Raw genomic sequence first — 15,144 nt, 5'->3', positions numbered from 1 at the left:
AGAAGAAAGACACTACTAAAGCACAAAATGGTAGCAGTAGCATATATCAAACAAACAAACAACATTAAGGATCAGGACCTGAAAATTTAGTCTGAATTCTAGGTTGAGACTCAGGTCTGATATAGATGAAAGGTATTTTTGACAGAAAAAAATCAATTTTCTCCTTACAAAAATTAATACAAATACATTGTAGAATAAAAGCTAATTTTTAATTTTAATATAAGTAAAAAAACACATTTCCTTAGTTCTAAGTGTGAGTATCTAATGACATGACCTATCCAGAACTGAAAACCCACACAAAAAGCCTCAGACAAAACCCTCCCACATCTGGAGAGGCAATAGCTTAAATTCTTTTTTAAACAATTACTCTAGTATGCAATGTAGACATTCATATGGGCCCTGATTCCACAAATACTTAGGCACATAGGTCTGTGTCAGTGGAATTATTCGTGGCAGTAGAGTTAAACATGTGCATCTTTATTTGCCCATTTGGAGCACAGTATTTATCACTTGTTCTTTTGTGGCCAAAATCCACCATGTAAACTTATCCAAAACTCCCACCGAATTGGATAATGAGTGTACCATAACCACCCCTGTCATTCCCCTTATCAGCTTTTCCCCCACTTGTGGTCTGCAAGGTATGTTCACCTACTTAATTATCTCTAAAAATACCGATAAAAACTGACAGCATATAAAAGGTGTACAATCACATGGTTTTTATTAGCTTTTGTGGAGTACATCTGTGACATGTTGGCAATCTTTATGATGCAAGTTATATAACGCTGGGATCTCCAACAGATGTCCTCTTCAGTGTGGAATATTGCTTTCTGTGGGATTACAACAATATTTCCTGTTCTCATTTCCTCTCTCATCTTTCAGTGTCATGGCTGACCTAATTTCAGTTTTATTTTAGAAGATGATCACTCAGCTCATCTGAATAGGTTGTTTCCTCTGTCTTGCCACTATTTTGAGAGTTCTTTTGGAAGCATCTAGCTCTGTGAAACTGCTTGAAACTCTCTGCTGAATTCTGTTAATTAAGGCTATCTCTGAATAAGGCCTAAGTAGCTAGAACGTACTGCAGCAGCAGTACTGGATGCAGAACATCCATCCAGGGCTGGCTTTAGTCTGATTCCCGGGAATCGGGCCCCACGCCTTAGACGTCTTTTTAATTTTAAAAAAAAATTTACTCACCCGCGGGGGGATGTCCGGGTCTTCGGCGAAGGGGGGTGGGAGGGTCCACTCCATGTCTTTGGCGCCATTTCTGATGCCGCAGAAGGCCCGAAGCAACGCCCCCGCCACCGAAGTGCCACCAAAACCCCTGACTGCTGCCCGATATTTGAATTGGGCCCCGCAGTTCATAAAGCCAGCCCTGCATCCATCCATCCTACCCAGCCACACTCCATGCTATTCTTTTTACCATTGGGTTATGTTTTCCTCTTATATCTCATTACATGATTGTGCAGACTGTCATTTGCACTCATTTATTTGATGCTGAGCCCCTGTTTTAAGTTTATCTGGTTCTGTCTTTTCAGCTATTTGCTTTCTTTAAATGAATCCTTATACTTCATTTTTGAAATAAAAACACAGTTTACTGCAAGCATTTCGCTAAACACCTAAAGCTCTCTACCGTCACTTTTCAGCCAGTTATTGTATCTGATCCAAGTACAAGAAAAATATATGACTCAGTTTAGCTTTTGGTTAGTGACCAGTGCTGTAAAAATATTGACAAGTGTATCAGACCTATCTATTAGCATTTTGATAGCATATCAGTCACTGAGACATAGAGTCTTTATACAAGTAATATACTATTATTATATAATGGAAATAGTTTTCATTGTTGCTGACACTTCCAAAAATCAGGCATGATATATTTTCTATTCATTGTGTGTTTAAGGCCAAAGACCACTGAGTGCCTGAACAAATACATCTAAAAGTAAATGGTATCTCTCAAACAAAATACTGTGAAAACTTCCTTCTACACATGGACTTTGGCTGGTTTTAAGTATACTCCTGCAAAGTCCAGAATTTTCTATTAATGACTTCAGGTAGCCGTTGTCTTATTGCTACATGTTGTAGCTGAAACTTGAGGAACAGTTGAAATTTTTGCATGCAGCACTGGAAATTTTAGCATTTTTGCTGCTTAGTTTCTTCTTCTGTTCAGTGCTTCCTAGCAATTATAATTGAACTTAACTGAACTTGTGATGAAACAAACTAGCACAGGAGTTATACAGGGGCTATTTTAAATAAAAGAAGGCAAAATTAGTTTAAGCACTACTGAGGCTATTTTAATCTGTTAAGGAAAAGACAAAACTATTGAGCAATCTGTGCAGCAATATGAAATGCTCAAATACCACAAAAAGCTCACGTGGTTGAGCTTTATCTGGCTATCCTGCATAGAGGGGATGAGGAGAGTGAGAGAACGAGGTTCACCTGCCCACCCCCAAAAAAATCATGGCCCCCTATACTGTCTATGGAGGGTTCCTGACCACATGATTAGTTGGCCTCCATCCCAGGCTCACCCCTAATACTTTTCTTTGCATTTCTGTGGTATGGAGACCTCTGAGATACCTTTGGTTCTCTGAGTCCTCAGCCAAGAGGTGACTGTCATTTCATTACAGATCCATTTTTGGATGCTTCAAGTCCCTTTCACTCCTTGCTATGTTTATCCTATAGATTCTCTGCCCTGTTTTTGTGCTTTGGACAGCATTGTGCCCATGGTGCTGTGGCCATCGAATTTGTTACATGTCTGTCTGCCTGTCTGTCTATATGTAAAATTAAAGCTGAGATTCCAGAATATAATTCTTCAATGAGAGGATGATTCTGTAGCAAGTTCCATGGCCACAAAACCATGTATTACATAGTGCAGTGGTTCCCAAACTTGTTCTACCACTTGTGCAGGAAAAGCCCCTGGTGGCCCGGGCTGGTTTGTTTACCTGCCATGTTCGCAGGTTCAGCTGATCGCGGCTTCCAGTGGCCACAGTTCGCTGCTCCAGGCCAATGGGAGCTGCTAGAAGCGGCACGGGCCAAGGGACTTACTGGCTGCCGCTTCCAGCAGCTCCCATTGGCCTGGAGCAGCGAACCGCAGCCACTGGAAGCCATGATCAGCTGAACCTGCGGACGCGGCAGGTAAATAAACCAGCCCAGGCCACCAGAGGCTTTCCCTGCACAAGTGGTGGAACAAGTTTGGGAACTACTGACATAGTGTAAACACATTCCATTGTGAAATTCAGAAGTTAATCTTGAGACTGTAAATGGAGTGTAAACAATGCAATGATGTCTCCCTGAGTCTGCAGAGAGCCAGAAACAATATTTCTGAGAGGTGCGACTGCCCCTTCATCTCAGTTAAATACAAAACTTACAGATGACAATTTAAACAATGACGTTGGCTATTTCACTGCTAATTATTTTAGCAGAAACATCCACCAAATGTGCCCCTTATCCTAAAAAATACCCAAAAAACTCAACACCTCCTCAGGTGGGGAGTTTCATATCAAAATAAGTAACATGTGAGGTACTATGCTGATTGAATTAGTCACTTTCATAATTAATTAATAAAAACTGAATATTTCCAGTCCTCTTCACTAGAGTGCTGGAGAATCCACCCTGCTGTCTCACGTATAGCACCTTGTTATTTGCTCCCCCATTCAGCTGTTCCATACTCTGTTCCCGTGACCTACTCGGTTATGCTATTGGTATTTTAATAATTATATTTATAGACTGGAGAAAATGGATCAAATTTCCAAGAATATTAGTTTGTGACACTCCAATAGCTGCCAAGATGAAATGTAAGAAACTCAAGGATAGATGTGAACACTAGAAGAGCCAGAATTTGATACGTGGTTGGGCCTATAGCTGCTCACCTATACATTTCACTCAATTTATATTCTTTTTATTAACTTTTATGGTTAGTAAATAATATGAACCTACAGTTAACAAAAAGCCTCTTTGTTTTCCCAATGGCATTTTATTTTCTGGAGGATATAATAGAAATATTAATGTTTCTCAGTACACATAAAACCCAAGTGTGATAAATGTGACATACATTTACTACACAGTGCTTGCCTCGAATGTAATATAATATGATACTCTTTTATAGTAAAAGAAATAGGCACTAAGTTAATAGAAGTATTTAAATTAGCTTACTGTGCATTTATGTCTCTATCATAGTCATGAGTTACATAAGGAGTTCCCCTGAAGGACCAACCAGAATTACAGACCCTATACTCCCCTGACACCAGGATGCTCCTGCCAGAAAATGAGCAGCGAAATAACCATGCTCACTCTTAATGTGTCAGGCCAGCAGAGTAGTCAGCCATGCTTGAGGGAGCATGCTTAATTCACTATGGATATGACTACACAGCAATTAAAAACCCGGGGCTGGCCTATGCCAGCTGATTCAGGCTTACAGGGCTCAAGCTAATGAATTGTTTAATTGTAGTTGTAGACATTTGGGCTTGGGGTGGAGCCCGGGTTCTAGGACTCTGCAAGGTGGGAGGGACCCAGGTCTCAGGCTGCAACCCAAACATCTGCACCTCAGTTAAACAGCCTCTTACCCTGAGCCCAGAGAGCCTGAGTCAGCTGGCATGGGGAAACTGTGAGTTTTTAATTGATGTGTAGACATACCCTAAGTGTGTCATAGTTTGCATGCTCCCCCCAATCACTTACTGAGGGCTTGTCTACATCACAAAGTTGCAGCGCTGGTGAGGGGGTTACAGCGCTGCAACTTAGGAGGTGTACACATCTGCAGGGCACCACCAGCGCTGCAACTCCCTGTTTGCAGCGCTGGCCGTACTCCCGTTTTGTCTCGGGTGTAGAGGATCCAGCGCTGGTGATCCAGCGCTGGTAATCAAGTATAGACACTTACCAGCGCTTTTCTTGACCTCCGTGGAATAAGCAGATATCCCAGCATACCTGAGGAAGCCTCTGGTAATCAAGCTGGTCTCCTTCCCCGGCTTGCTCTCACGTTCCCCGAACCCCGAGCAAGCAGGTCTCCTTCCCTGAGGTTTGCTGGGTGGTTCCGGGAACGCGAGAGCAAACCGCGGCGAAGCTGGTCTCCTTCCCCGGTTTGCTCTCGCGTTCCCCGAACAAGCAGGTCTCCTTCCCTGCGGTTTGCTGGGTGGTTCGGGGAACGCGAGAGCAAACCGGGAAAGGAGACCAGCTTCGCCGTGGTTTGCTCTCGCGTTCCCCGAACCCCCGAGCAAGCAGGTCTCCTTCCCTGCGGTTTGCAGGGTGGTTCGGGGAACGCGAGAGCAAACCGCGGCGAAGCTGGTCTCCTTTCCCGGTTTGCTCTCGCGTTCCCCGAACCCCCGAGCAAGCAGGTCTCCTTCCCTGCGGTTTGCAGGGTGGTTCGGGGAACGCGAGAGCAAACCACGGCGAAGCTGGTCTCCTTTCCCGGTTTGCTCTCGCGTTCCCCGAACCCCCCTTGAAGCCGCCCAACAGCGCTGCAGTGTGGCCACATCTAACACCACTTGCAGCGCTGGTTGCTGTAAGTGTGGCCACTCTGCAGCGCTGGCCCTATACAGCTGTACTAATACAGCTGTAACAACCAGCGCTGCAAAATTGTAGATGTAGACATACCCTGAGCCTTTAATGACCACTGTAGAAGCGCATCTACAGCAAGGCACTGATACCCTGAAAAGGATTTAATTTTCATCTTGGTTAGCGAATCCTGGTGATTCCTCATAAAGAAAGTGGCAACAGTCATTCAATAATATTAAACGAGTAATGTGAACTTTGTGTGAGATTTTGGTGCAAAAATGTAAATGGATAATAAATATTTATTCTGTTGCTTTTAGAAATGTGCTTGAAAGATTCACTTCCCCATCAAAGCAATGCAAAAATTTTGTCCCAAATTATCTTAGTTACAGTGCAGCAGTCTTGCTGAGAGCACAACATGGCCTCTTGTGTTTTCATGCTGCGCCTTTTCATTAAGGTAATTTAAAGCTGAGGGTGCTACAGATGTTCCTTGTCTGGCAACACCGTCCCTATGCTTGGCAGACCAATATGCTGAAACCCCGGTCAGTTACTTATTAACAGCTTGAATTCCTATAACACGTGATCAAGTTGCTCTTTGTGAACTCTGTTTTAGGAAAACAACAAGGAGTCCGGTGACACTTTAAAGACTAACAGATTTATTTGGGCATGCTTGGGGGTCACATAACTAGGAGTAATGTGAGAAGTACTTTGGGAACTTTTACATTTTAAGTAAAGCAGATAATCAGTCGTTACCTTTCCCACATGAAGCTAAAGGCATTGTATAAGCATGATGCTAGCCAACCTGTGATTGTTCCTTTCAGGTTTAGATTACACACTTTAATCACTCCTATCGTAGTGAACTGATTGTACTATGTTGCCAGTTGTGCCCCACTACTTCTTATATAAGACAACAGTAGAACCGCTAATATCAAATCCAAGTAGTTTACACTTCAGTGCTACATTTTAGCCTAGCTGTCTGCTGTTTTATCCAGTGTAATAATTGATGGTTGAGTCTTCGGTATACTGGATCACTGACTGTATGAATTACAGTTTATGCTGTGTGTATCTGTTGATATTCCTGTGTTTTGTCTCTTGAAATTTAATAGAAATCTTAACACACACAGGGTCTGTTGTGTCATTTTTTACACTGCCTACTTACCAAAATGAAGATTGATTGTTGAGAACTGAAAATAATTTTGAGGTATTTTCAGAGTCTGGAGTTTATAAATCAGATTTCTGGAGGTTTCTTCTTATATTTAAAATTCCATTGTTATTGTAATTTGAGGGTTGACATATTGAAACTGATATCCTTAGTGTATTTATGAGGGAATTGTGTTACCAAAGCTTCCTGTCGTGTAACTTGAGATACTGCATCTCTCATTCTCCTCCATTAAAACCATTTAAAAATCATGTTGTCCAATCTATATATCAGCTTCCAGTCATCAAAATAGTCTTTCAGGCAGCCTGTTTAGGATTTTTTACAGATTTCTTTTAGTGCATATAAATGTTCAATTAGAAAAGTAAAGTGCAATCTGATGAAGAAAAGATTTTAGGAAAGTTTACTGAAAGGAGAGAGATGTACCTTTTAAGAGAACCTGGAAATATAGGACCAAATCTTGAGAGACTGCCCGGCACAGTCCTGGGGGGACATAATGGGGAGTGTGGAAGACATGATGTATGGAAGTGGAAGTCAAACACAATAAGAATCCACAAGTCCCAAAGCCCATGTAGGAGGTTATGGCAGGCTGTGTCTGATTCCCACAAACATACAGAAATAGCCTGAGTCAGCTGGACCTGAGTCAGCTATGTGGGTATGAAGGCTTCAATCATATGTTGTTTCTAAGGCTTCCTTCCATCATCACCCCTTCTCTTTCAGAGTATTTTTCTCAAAGCACTGCTCATTTACGCTGCTTTGCTCCATCTGTGACTGAAAAGAAAATTCTTCAAAGCAGAATAAAATCTCACCTATCTAACCAAATGGTAAAAATGGTCAGATGGGAAAATGGATTTTATTTATACAGAGTAAGAGAGAAAGAAAAGACATTAGTGTTAATCTATAAGCTGCAAAACACACTGCTTTGCAGAGTGACAGTTGCAACTCCTGGTTTTCCAGTGCTTTCTCTGCCTGCATAGTTGTTTCTTGTTTGTCGTTTTATTTTCAGCTCTTCAGGGAAGTCGTATTTCCTCCCTGTACAATACAGCTAAGTATCTTGTTGGTGCTTACAGTAACAATAATACTGACAGTGCTCTTTCTAATATGGTTTTGGAGTTTCCCCACTGTTAATAATGGGAGCCCCACACAGATAGCCTCCCTTTCACAATCTTCACAAAAATACTTGAGAGGTAATAGAGAAGATGAGCGAATGAAACCAAGTGCATACAAAACAAACATGAGAAATTGCACTAATATAGTTTGAGAGTGTGGAAAGTCCATACAAAATGGATCCTGCTAAAGATACAGTAATTCTGACAGGTGAACTGCAGAGGAAAGGTGAAAACTGAATCTGCTTTGAGAACCAGGAAACCATTTCGCTTTAAGCTTGATTTCTTCTTGTGTGCAGTGGGAATTCAAGCCACTGTTGCAAGACACATGAAATGCTGACCAGAATATCAAAGAGTGGGGAGGGCAACTTGTTTTGGGAGTCAGATTCTTCATTATTTACTCAGGCAAAATTCCTATAGGAGCCAATGGGAATTTTGTAAGAAAAAGGATTTGCAGATTATTTAAACCACGGTTTCTCTGTGGTAATATGTTTTTAAAATAATACAGAGAAAAAATATTTTAAAACAAATTTTCAATCTCAAATCTTTCTGGGAATTTTCCCTGTTTATTCTTACACAAATAGAAGAATCATGTCTCTTCAAATTTTGTGTCTCAAGGGGAAATTTGCTTACAGGAGAAATTAGCTGGAATAGTTACTGCAAAATAAGCTATTTTGGAATAGCTTTCTAGGCGGACACTCTTATTCTGGAATAAGAGGAGGGGAGAGGTTTCCAGTTTAGCTTAATCCACTTCCAAAGCTTATTCTGCAATAGCTGTTCCCATCAGTTTCCTCAAGAAGCCAAGTTCTTAGCTTCCAAGGAAATGGCTTCTTTTAGAAAGTAACTTGACGTTTTTGTCAGAAGCCCCTACTCTGCTTTAGTTTACTTTTAGGGCACTGCACCATCATAAAGCTGCTGTACCCAATTGCCAAAGAATTTGCCCTACCTAGAGGCTCTTCAAGTGGTATAGATCCACCAGGGATTCCTTTGGCTCTTCCATTCCCTGAGGATGCAAACTGACTCCAAGAATGCAAAGATATCTTAAAGTTGCTTTTGAGTACCCACCCACTGAGCTGAACTGTGACCATCGCAGCACCTGAGGTCTTGTTGCTAACTATTTACAGTTGCCCTTTGTTATTCGTCCAACAACAGGACTATCAGTTTGTTTTTCCAGCTGCTCTAGAAGAGATTTTTTAATATTTTTTTGCTTAACCAAACAAATAATTACCTTGCCCAAGGACAGGCAATGTTAGTGCAAGGAGTTTCAGATTCCAGATACGTCTATTTCATTATAGATGCTTCGGTTTTATAAACAGGGTCTGTGCTTCCTTTCCTCAGTGAATCATTATTTACTGAGTGTTTACAGTGTTCTGTATGCTGTATTGAACAAAGAGGAGGTACCTGCCCGGAAGGTGTTTATAATCTATGGGGCCTCATTAAAGTCTAAGCAAAAATCTGGCCTTGTTACAAATAGAAAGAAAAGAGGTCACTTTGGGAGGGTCAAAAATTTGATCCCTTGATCTTATTTCCTATGCATTAGCATACCTCTCAATCTAAGAGAGATAGCAAATATGCACAATAAAATGAAGGCATTCAAGAAGATTTTTGAAGATTTTTAGTGTATCTTATTATATTTGATTTCTCTGTGCAGTATTTACTACATTTATATTTATTGGGCTGGATTTTCAGCCTTCCTTTTTGGTATGCCAGTAATTGTGCGTACAATTTAGATATTTAGATGTCCGGGTAGCTGATTGGTGGGAGTAGTCAAGCACTTATACTTAAGTGATCTAAGCTGTGCTTACAAGTAATTATAGGTGCAAAACGATATACAAAAATAGAGACTCTTTTTTCAGAAACTTAACCCCATTTGTCCTACTTCAGCTATCTGTAAGTTCCGATTGGTGGAATAGTTTGCATTTAGTTCACAAGTTTGCTTCACTTGAATATGATGGGAGTTGCAAACAAGCATCAAGTAGAGAAGACTTAGATGTTAAGCACTTGAGGGCAGGGACTGCATCTAGCTTTGTATTGGTACAGTGCCTAGCATAAAAGGAGCCGCAGTCATGATCAAATCCTCATGAATTCACTTTAGTAGCTATTAATATAAGAATAATAAAACATCTGAAAACATTAACATTAATAAAATGTATAGAGTTTAAAAGCTGAAGAACTTTTACCAGAGCCCTTTTTACTACTATAATAAAGATGGATATTAAAATTGGATGATGTTTCAGATTGTACAGGTCATTTCATACACTTTAGCAAGTACGTATTCTTCACGGGTATTAACAGACTATTCATTATAACGATATTGAGCTACTAGAAATTTAAACTATATATTTGTGAACTATATACCCACTGGACTGACAAATATTGATTTTTCTTCTCCTATCTGCATTGTGATGATGATGATAAGTCACACTCTTTCTTGTCACTTAGTTTATGGGTTCTGTTCCCTCATGGAGATTTTGTGAGCTACCATTCAGTATTAGTAACTGGAGAGCAGGGGCGGCTCAAGGTCCCGGCACACCAAGCACGTGCTTGGGGCGGCAAGCCATGGGGGGCGCTCTGCCAGTGCCACGAGGACGCCAGGCTGACTGCCTTCAGCGGCTTGCCTGCGGAGGGTCCGCTGGCCCGCAGCTTCGGTGGACCTCCTGCAGGCTTCGAAGCTGCGGGACCAGCGGACCCTCCGCAGGCAAACCACCAGAGGCAGCCTGCCTGCCGTGCTTGGGGCGGCAAAATCCCTAGAGCCGCCACTGCTGGAGAGAAATGCCCATCCCCACTTAAGCATGTGCTTGAGTGCTTTGCTGAATCTCAGCCTAAACAACCTTAAAATCAGCATTCCTTCCAGATGATTAGATATTGTTCTCCCATGCTTTCTAGTAGGAAACCCTTTGGTTTCTTCTAAACATCATTCTATTTCCTGAATTTTTGTTTTATTCATTTTCAGATGGTTTGACAGACTGTGTAGACCCTGATTGTTGTCAGCAAAGCAATTGCTATGCAAGCCCTCTCTGCCAAGGGTCACCTGATCCCCTTGACCTCATTCAGCACAGCCAGCCTCCTTTCTCTCAGCATCCTCCAAGGCTCTTTTATGATAGAATCAAGTTCCTTATTGGCAAGGAGAGCACTCACGTAATCCCTGGAGATGTCTTATTTGACAGCAGGTAAGTTTCATTTTTAATTAAAGTGGTCTGGATAGTGAAAACTGTATTGATAAATTATTTTAATAGAAAAAACATCGGTATCAAGGTCTTCTTTGAAATCTTTATTGACTTTTTCACATTAATGGTAATCTGAAAGTAGTGGAAATGATATATTCTTTGTTTGAGATTCTGGCAGTTTAAGACTTGCCCTCCGACATTACTAGCCCAGACACCTAGAGTTACTCCATCTAGCGTATAAGACTATTTACTGTAGTAAGCTGTAGTACCTTTTTTATAAAGGTGTAACTATCCTGGGAGGTAAATTGCTCTGCTGTGTGTTTCCATGAGAAACAATGTAGGGTGCAATTCTTGTCAGAATGTTGGAGATATACTGGCGAGCAGTGTTGGAGTCATATGAGCTCTCTTGAGTCAGCTTCATGCCCTAGTGGAGCTGTGACATAACACAGTGAACATATTTTCTTTATTTATGTGCTGAATGCCCCTTAGTCTGATTAGCAGCCATAGTCAGAAAGTAGTAGTAGTAGTAGAACATGAAGTTTGCCATTTGCTCTGCAGGTTACCCTTTAATTGAAATATAACTGGTGTGTGATCTCAGAAATCAGAGTCATTTCTGTGTACTGGTGTGGTTATGCTGTTCTTTAAAGAAGAGGAATGTGTGAATAAGGAAGGGCAGACACTTGCTCAAAGGACACGATTACCTATACTTCCCTCTTGAAAAAAGTCAGTAAATTTGAAATATAGAGTCACATATGTTTTTTTTTTATACTGCAGTTCATCCTGGGAAACAGTGATTTATATACTGACTAAGCATTCACAAATCATCCCTATTATCTAACCACTACTCCTAGGCCTGCACATTAGATAATCCAAGTTGCATTAATAAACACACCAGTATTTTTCATTTTCACAAATGCAATAAATAATACTTACGTTGTCACCTAGATTTCATTTCTCTTTTCACTTCAAACACATCCACAGAGGGAACAAATTCAGTGTGTTCTCTTTGACTTATTAATTTTTTACTAATGTAAATATGTAAAGAATCTTTATTGATCTAACATACCTAAACATTTAATTGCTATTATTAACGTAACAGGATGTTATAAATATGTAGAACAATAGTACGTGAAACTGAACAAAACCAATAGCTGGCAGCACCAAGCCTTAAAGTGTAAATCGCTAATGGAACAGTGCAGTTAGCTTATTATTTTATCTGAGTGCACCAAATACATCATCTTTGGCTGCATGTGTATTTAATATAGCATTTTGCTGTTTAAAAGAAAAATCATAAACAATAATAACTAGCTCTTGCATGTTACTCTTTTATCACCAGAGCTCAAAACTTCCCTCAGCAACATAAACCAAACACCTACCCATTTAATATCACCTGGAAGGAGAGCAGTCAAGTCGCCTATACAGCGTCCTGTGACATTTCAACTACTATCGAGAGGATTTCACATAATCCTTTCAATATGTTTTTACAGATAAAAAGAACTGATCTTCTGAGGCTATCATTGATAGAATTTGACTTGGTCTTAAAGCCTTTTTTGAGTATTTCAGTTTTTGCCTAACTGCCCAAAGTGCCTTTGGAGTATGGAGAATAAAGATGTTTGACCTGTTTAGTTGGTCTGTCCTTGGAAGCTGATGGAATTAGAAAGGTTGCAGAGGTCTCTGAAGGACAGAATTATTCCTCTGACAGACCACTGTATTGCTTGGTTGGCTTTTATAAATCTTTTGTCCTCTACTACCAAGATAGTGACCCCTGGCATCTTCTACCCCATATTCATCCTCAAAAGTCACCATGGTTTATGATGATCTGCAATAGTTGAAGCAGAAGGGAAGCGAGCTAGAGCAGTTGTAGCAGAAGTGTTGAGATGAAGGTGATCAATTTGGTGTAAATATTTTTTAAAATTTGTATGCTGTGAAGAGCTTACACTGTAGCATCTGTAAAATCTCATCTAATAGATGTGTTTTGGGTAGTGGATAACTTGGTCATGGCTGGCTCAGCTCAGAAGCTGATACAGGTTCTTACTGTTGTGAAGAAATTTCAAGATTTCAGAGGAGAGTGTTGGGCAATAGTGCTCTCGTGGGATTCCACAGCGTTCTATCTTGCCACCACCCCCATTCAACAAGTATGAGGCCATAAAGAGGCTAGTGCAGAATCATGGTTTGCAGCATATTTAGTATGCACATGACCAGTGTTCCCACTAATTTTTCCCACACATGTGCGGAATGAATTTTATTATGTGCACCAATATGGAAGTGGTGGGGGTGGGGCAACGGCTGGGTTGGGGCCAGGGATAGGGTGACCAGACAGCAAGTGGGAAAAATCGGAACAGCAAGTGGGGGGTAATAGGAGCCTATAGAAGAAAAAGACCCAAAAATTGGGACTGTTCCTATAAAATCAGGACATCTGGTCACCCTAGCTGGGGAAGGAGTGCCTCTCCCCTAGCCGCAGTAGGTCTGAGGCTGGGCTCTGGCAGGAGAGGAGAGGCATCTTTCCTTGCCACAGCCTGCTTAATAAGCTGCTGTGCAGCCACACGGCCGCACAACTTAGAGGGAACTTAGCACAACACCAGATCAATGTTTTCATCTCTTCTGAGTCAGATAGTGCAGTTTGATGCCTTACCCAGCCACTGGTTGGGACTGGGGTATGGATGAGAGCTGACTGAGTCTCAATCCAGATAAACAGAAGTGATGATGGTAGGCTGAGGAAAGTAACCAGAAAATATTGTCAAGATTATATCTACCCTTCAGACTGAAGTTGGTTGACTGATCTTTGTTATTCATGTAGACAACTTTGGAGTCTTCTTAGTTAGTTAGTATGATATTATCATGTTTCAGAAAGAGTTAGGACATCTTTTTTTTTCCATTTGCATTCAACTGGGAGATTAGGATCTTTCCTTTAGGGTGTGGATCTCACCGCTGTTTCATGCCTTTATCATTTCAAGATCAGGCAGCTGCAGTGCGCTCAATTAGGGTTAAGGGCTTGTCTGCATGATGGGGTTATGTATTCTATGGGGTGTGATTTTTAAAGTGCACTAATGTGTTGTGCAGTAATTACTTCATGCAGACCCTGCTGGTGTGCACTAAAGGTTCAGTAGTGCCCTTAAAAGTAGTAGTTTCAAAGAGAAATACGTTAAAGTAGATTGGCAGGGTCTATGTGCACCAGTTAATGCATAACACATTAGCATGCTTTAGAAATCTCCTTCCACTAACCCCCATACAGCACATCACCCCACAATATAGACAACCTCGAAGTCAGAAATCCATTCAGAATCTGAAGCTTGTGTATAGTGTAGAAGCCTGTAGAGCACCTTGCCATATGTTACACCAAAACTTGGAATTTTGTATTGGCTGCCTTTAAATTTGAACACGTAACTGCTACATATAAAAAGGTGGGTCATATTAATTCCTGGTCAATGGAATTGCATCTGCTTATACCAAAAATCGATTTGGCTTGTGATAGTTAAAGAGTGTAGCATATGACAATATTTTGTCAACCTCTACCCACAGGAGTTTAAAAAATGCATACTGCTGGCAAGCTACTTGACTCGTAAATTGCACACAAAAGAAGGTCCAATGCTTGATCTTGAATTAATTACCCTCCAAAAGCTGCTTACAGTGACATTGGCAGCAGGAGAAATTAATGTACCTTAGTAGCCTCTAGCTTAATTTCTGTGATTGAAGATTTTAATCAGAAAAATAATACAATAAATTACATTATTTTCGTAATGTGACAATTGTGAATTCACTCAAGTTTTCCTGACAAGAGTTCCACATCTGAGGTTAATGTCGCAGCCTGAGGTGCTCAGTGGGTATTGGAAGTTTAACGTGGGAAACAAAAGACAAAATAACAAATAAGAGAGTGTGGAGTTAGGCGAAATGATGATGGAATGGTAGAAATGTTTGTGAAAAATAGTCAGAGAATGCAGGTGGAATAATAAATACAGAAAGACCTAGAATTTTTAAATTAGAGATGTCAAATAAGCTGCCTGATGGCCAAATGAGATAATCAGTTAAAAGTGGACTGACCCATGAAGCATTTTCAAAGAAAGTCTACTTCTCGAAGGTTACCTGGAATCCACGGAATCTGTGCATCCTCTCAAAAAAAGCAACTACTCCCTCTGGAGTTGGAGGTTGACCACAGACTGCAAGAGGCCTAGAAACATTTTTAATGTATTTGAAAAAAAAAAAAAAAGGCTGCAGCTTACCGGAAACATTTTTCTCCCTCGGT

At 40.8% G+C, this 15,144-nt stretch overlaps 1 protein-coding gene across 11 annotated transcripts in view; it reads left to right on the top strand.

Moving 5' to 3' along the window:
- TENM1 (teneurin transmembrane protein 1) overlaps positions 1-15,144 on the top strand; it is a 1,412,425-nt gene that overhangs the window by 1,283,239 nt on the left and 114,042 nt on the right. For all 11 annotated transcript variants that reach the window (XM_050964456.1, XM_050964455.1, XM_050964457.1 and 8 more), the window contains one exon: positions 10,691-10,907. In XM_050964456.1, the coding sequence (XP_050820413.1) occupies positions 10,691-10,907 (217 nt within the window). The remainder of the gene's footprint in view (positions 1-10,690; positions 10,908-15,144) is intronic.

This window comes from Gopherus flavomarginatus, chromosome 8 (assembly GCF_025201925.1).
Source record: "Gopherus flavomarginatus isolate rGopFla2 chromosome 8, rGopFla2.mat.asm, whole genome shotgun sequence".
Classification (NCBI taxonomy): domain Eukaryota; kingdom Metazoa; phylum Chordata; order Testudines; family Testudinidae; genus Gopherus; species Gopherus flavomarginatus.
Note: the sequence above shows the minus strand (reverse complement) of the source record. Positions and strands in the feature narration are given on the sequence as shown.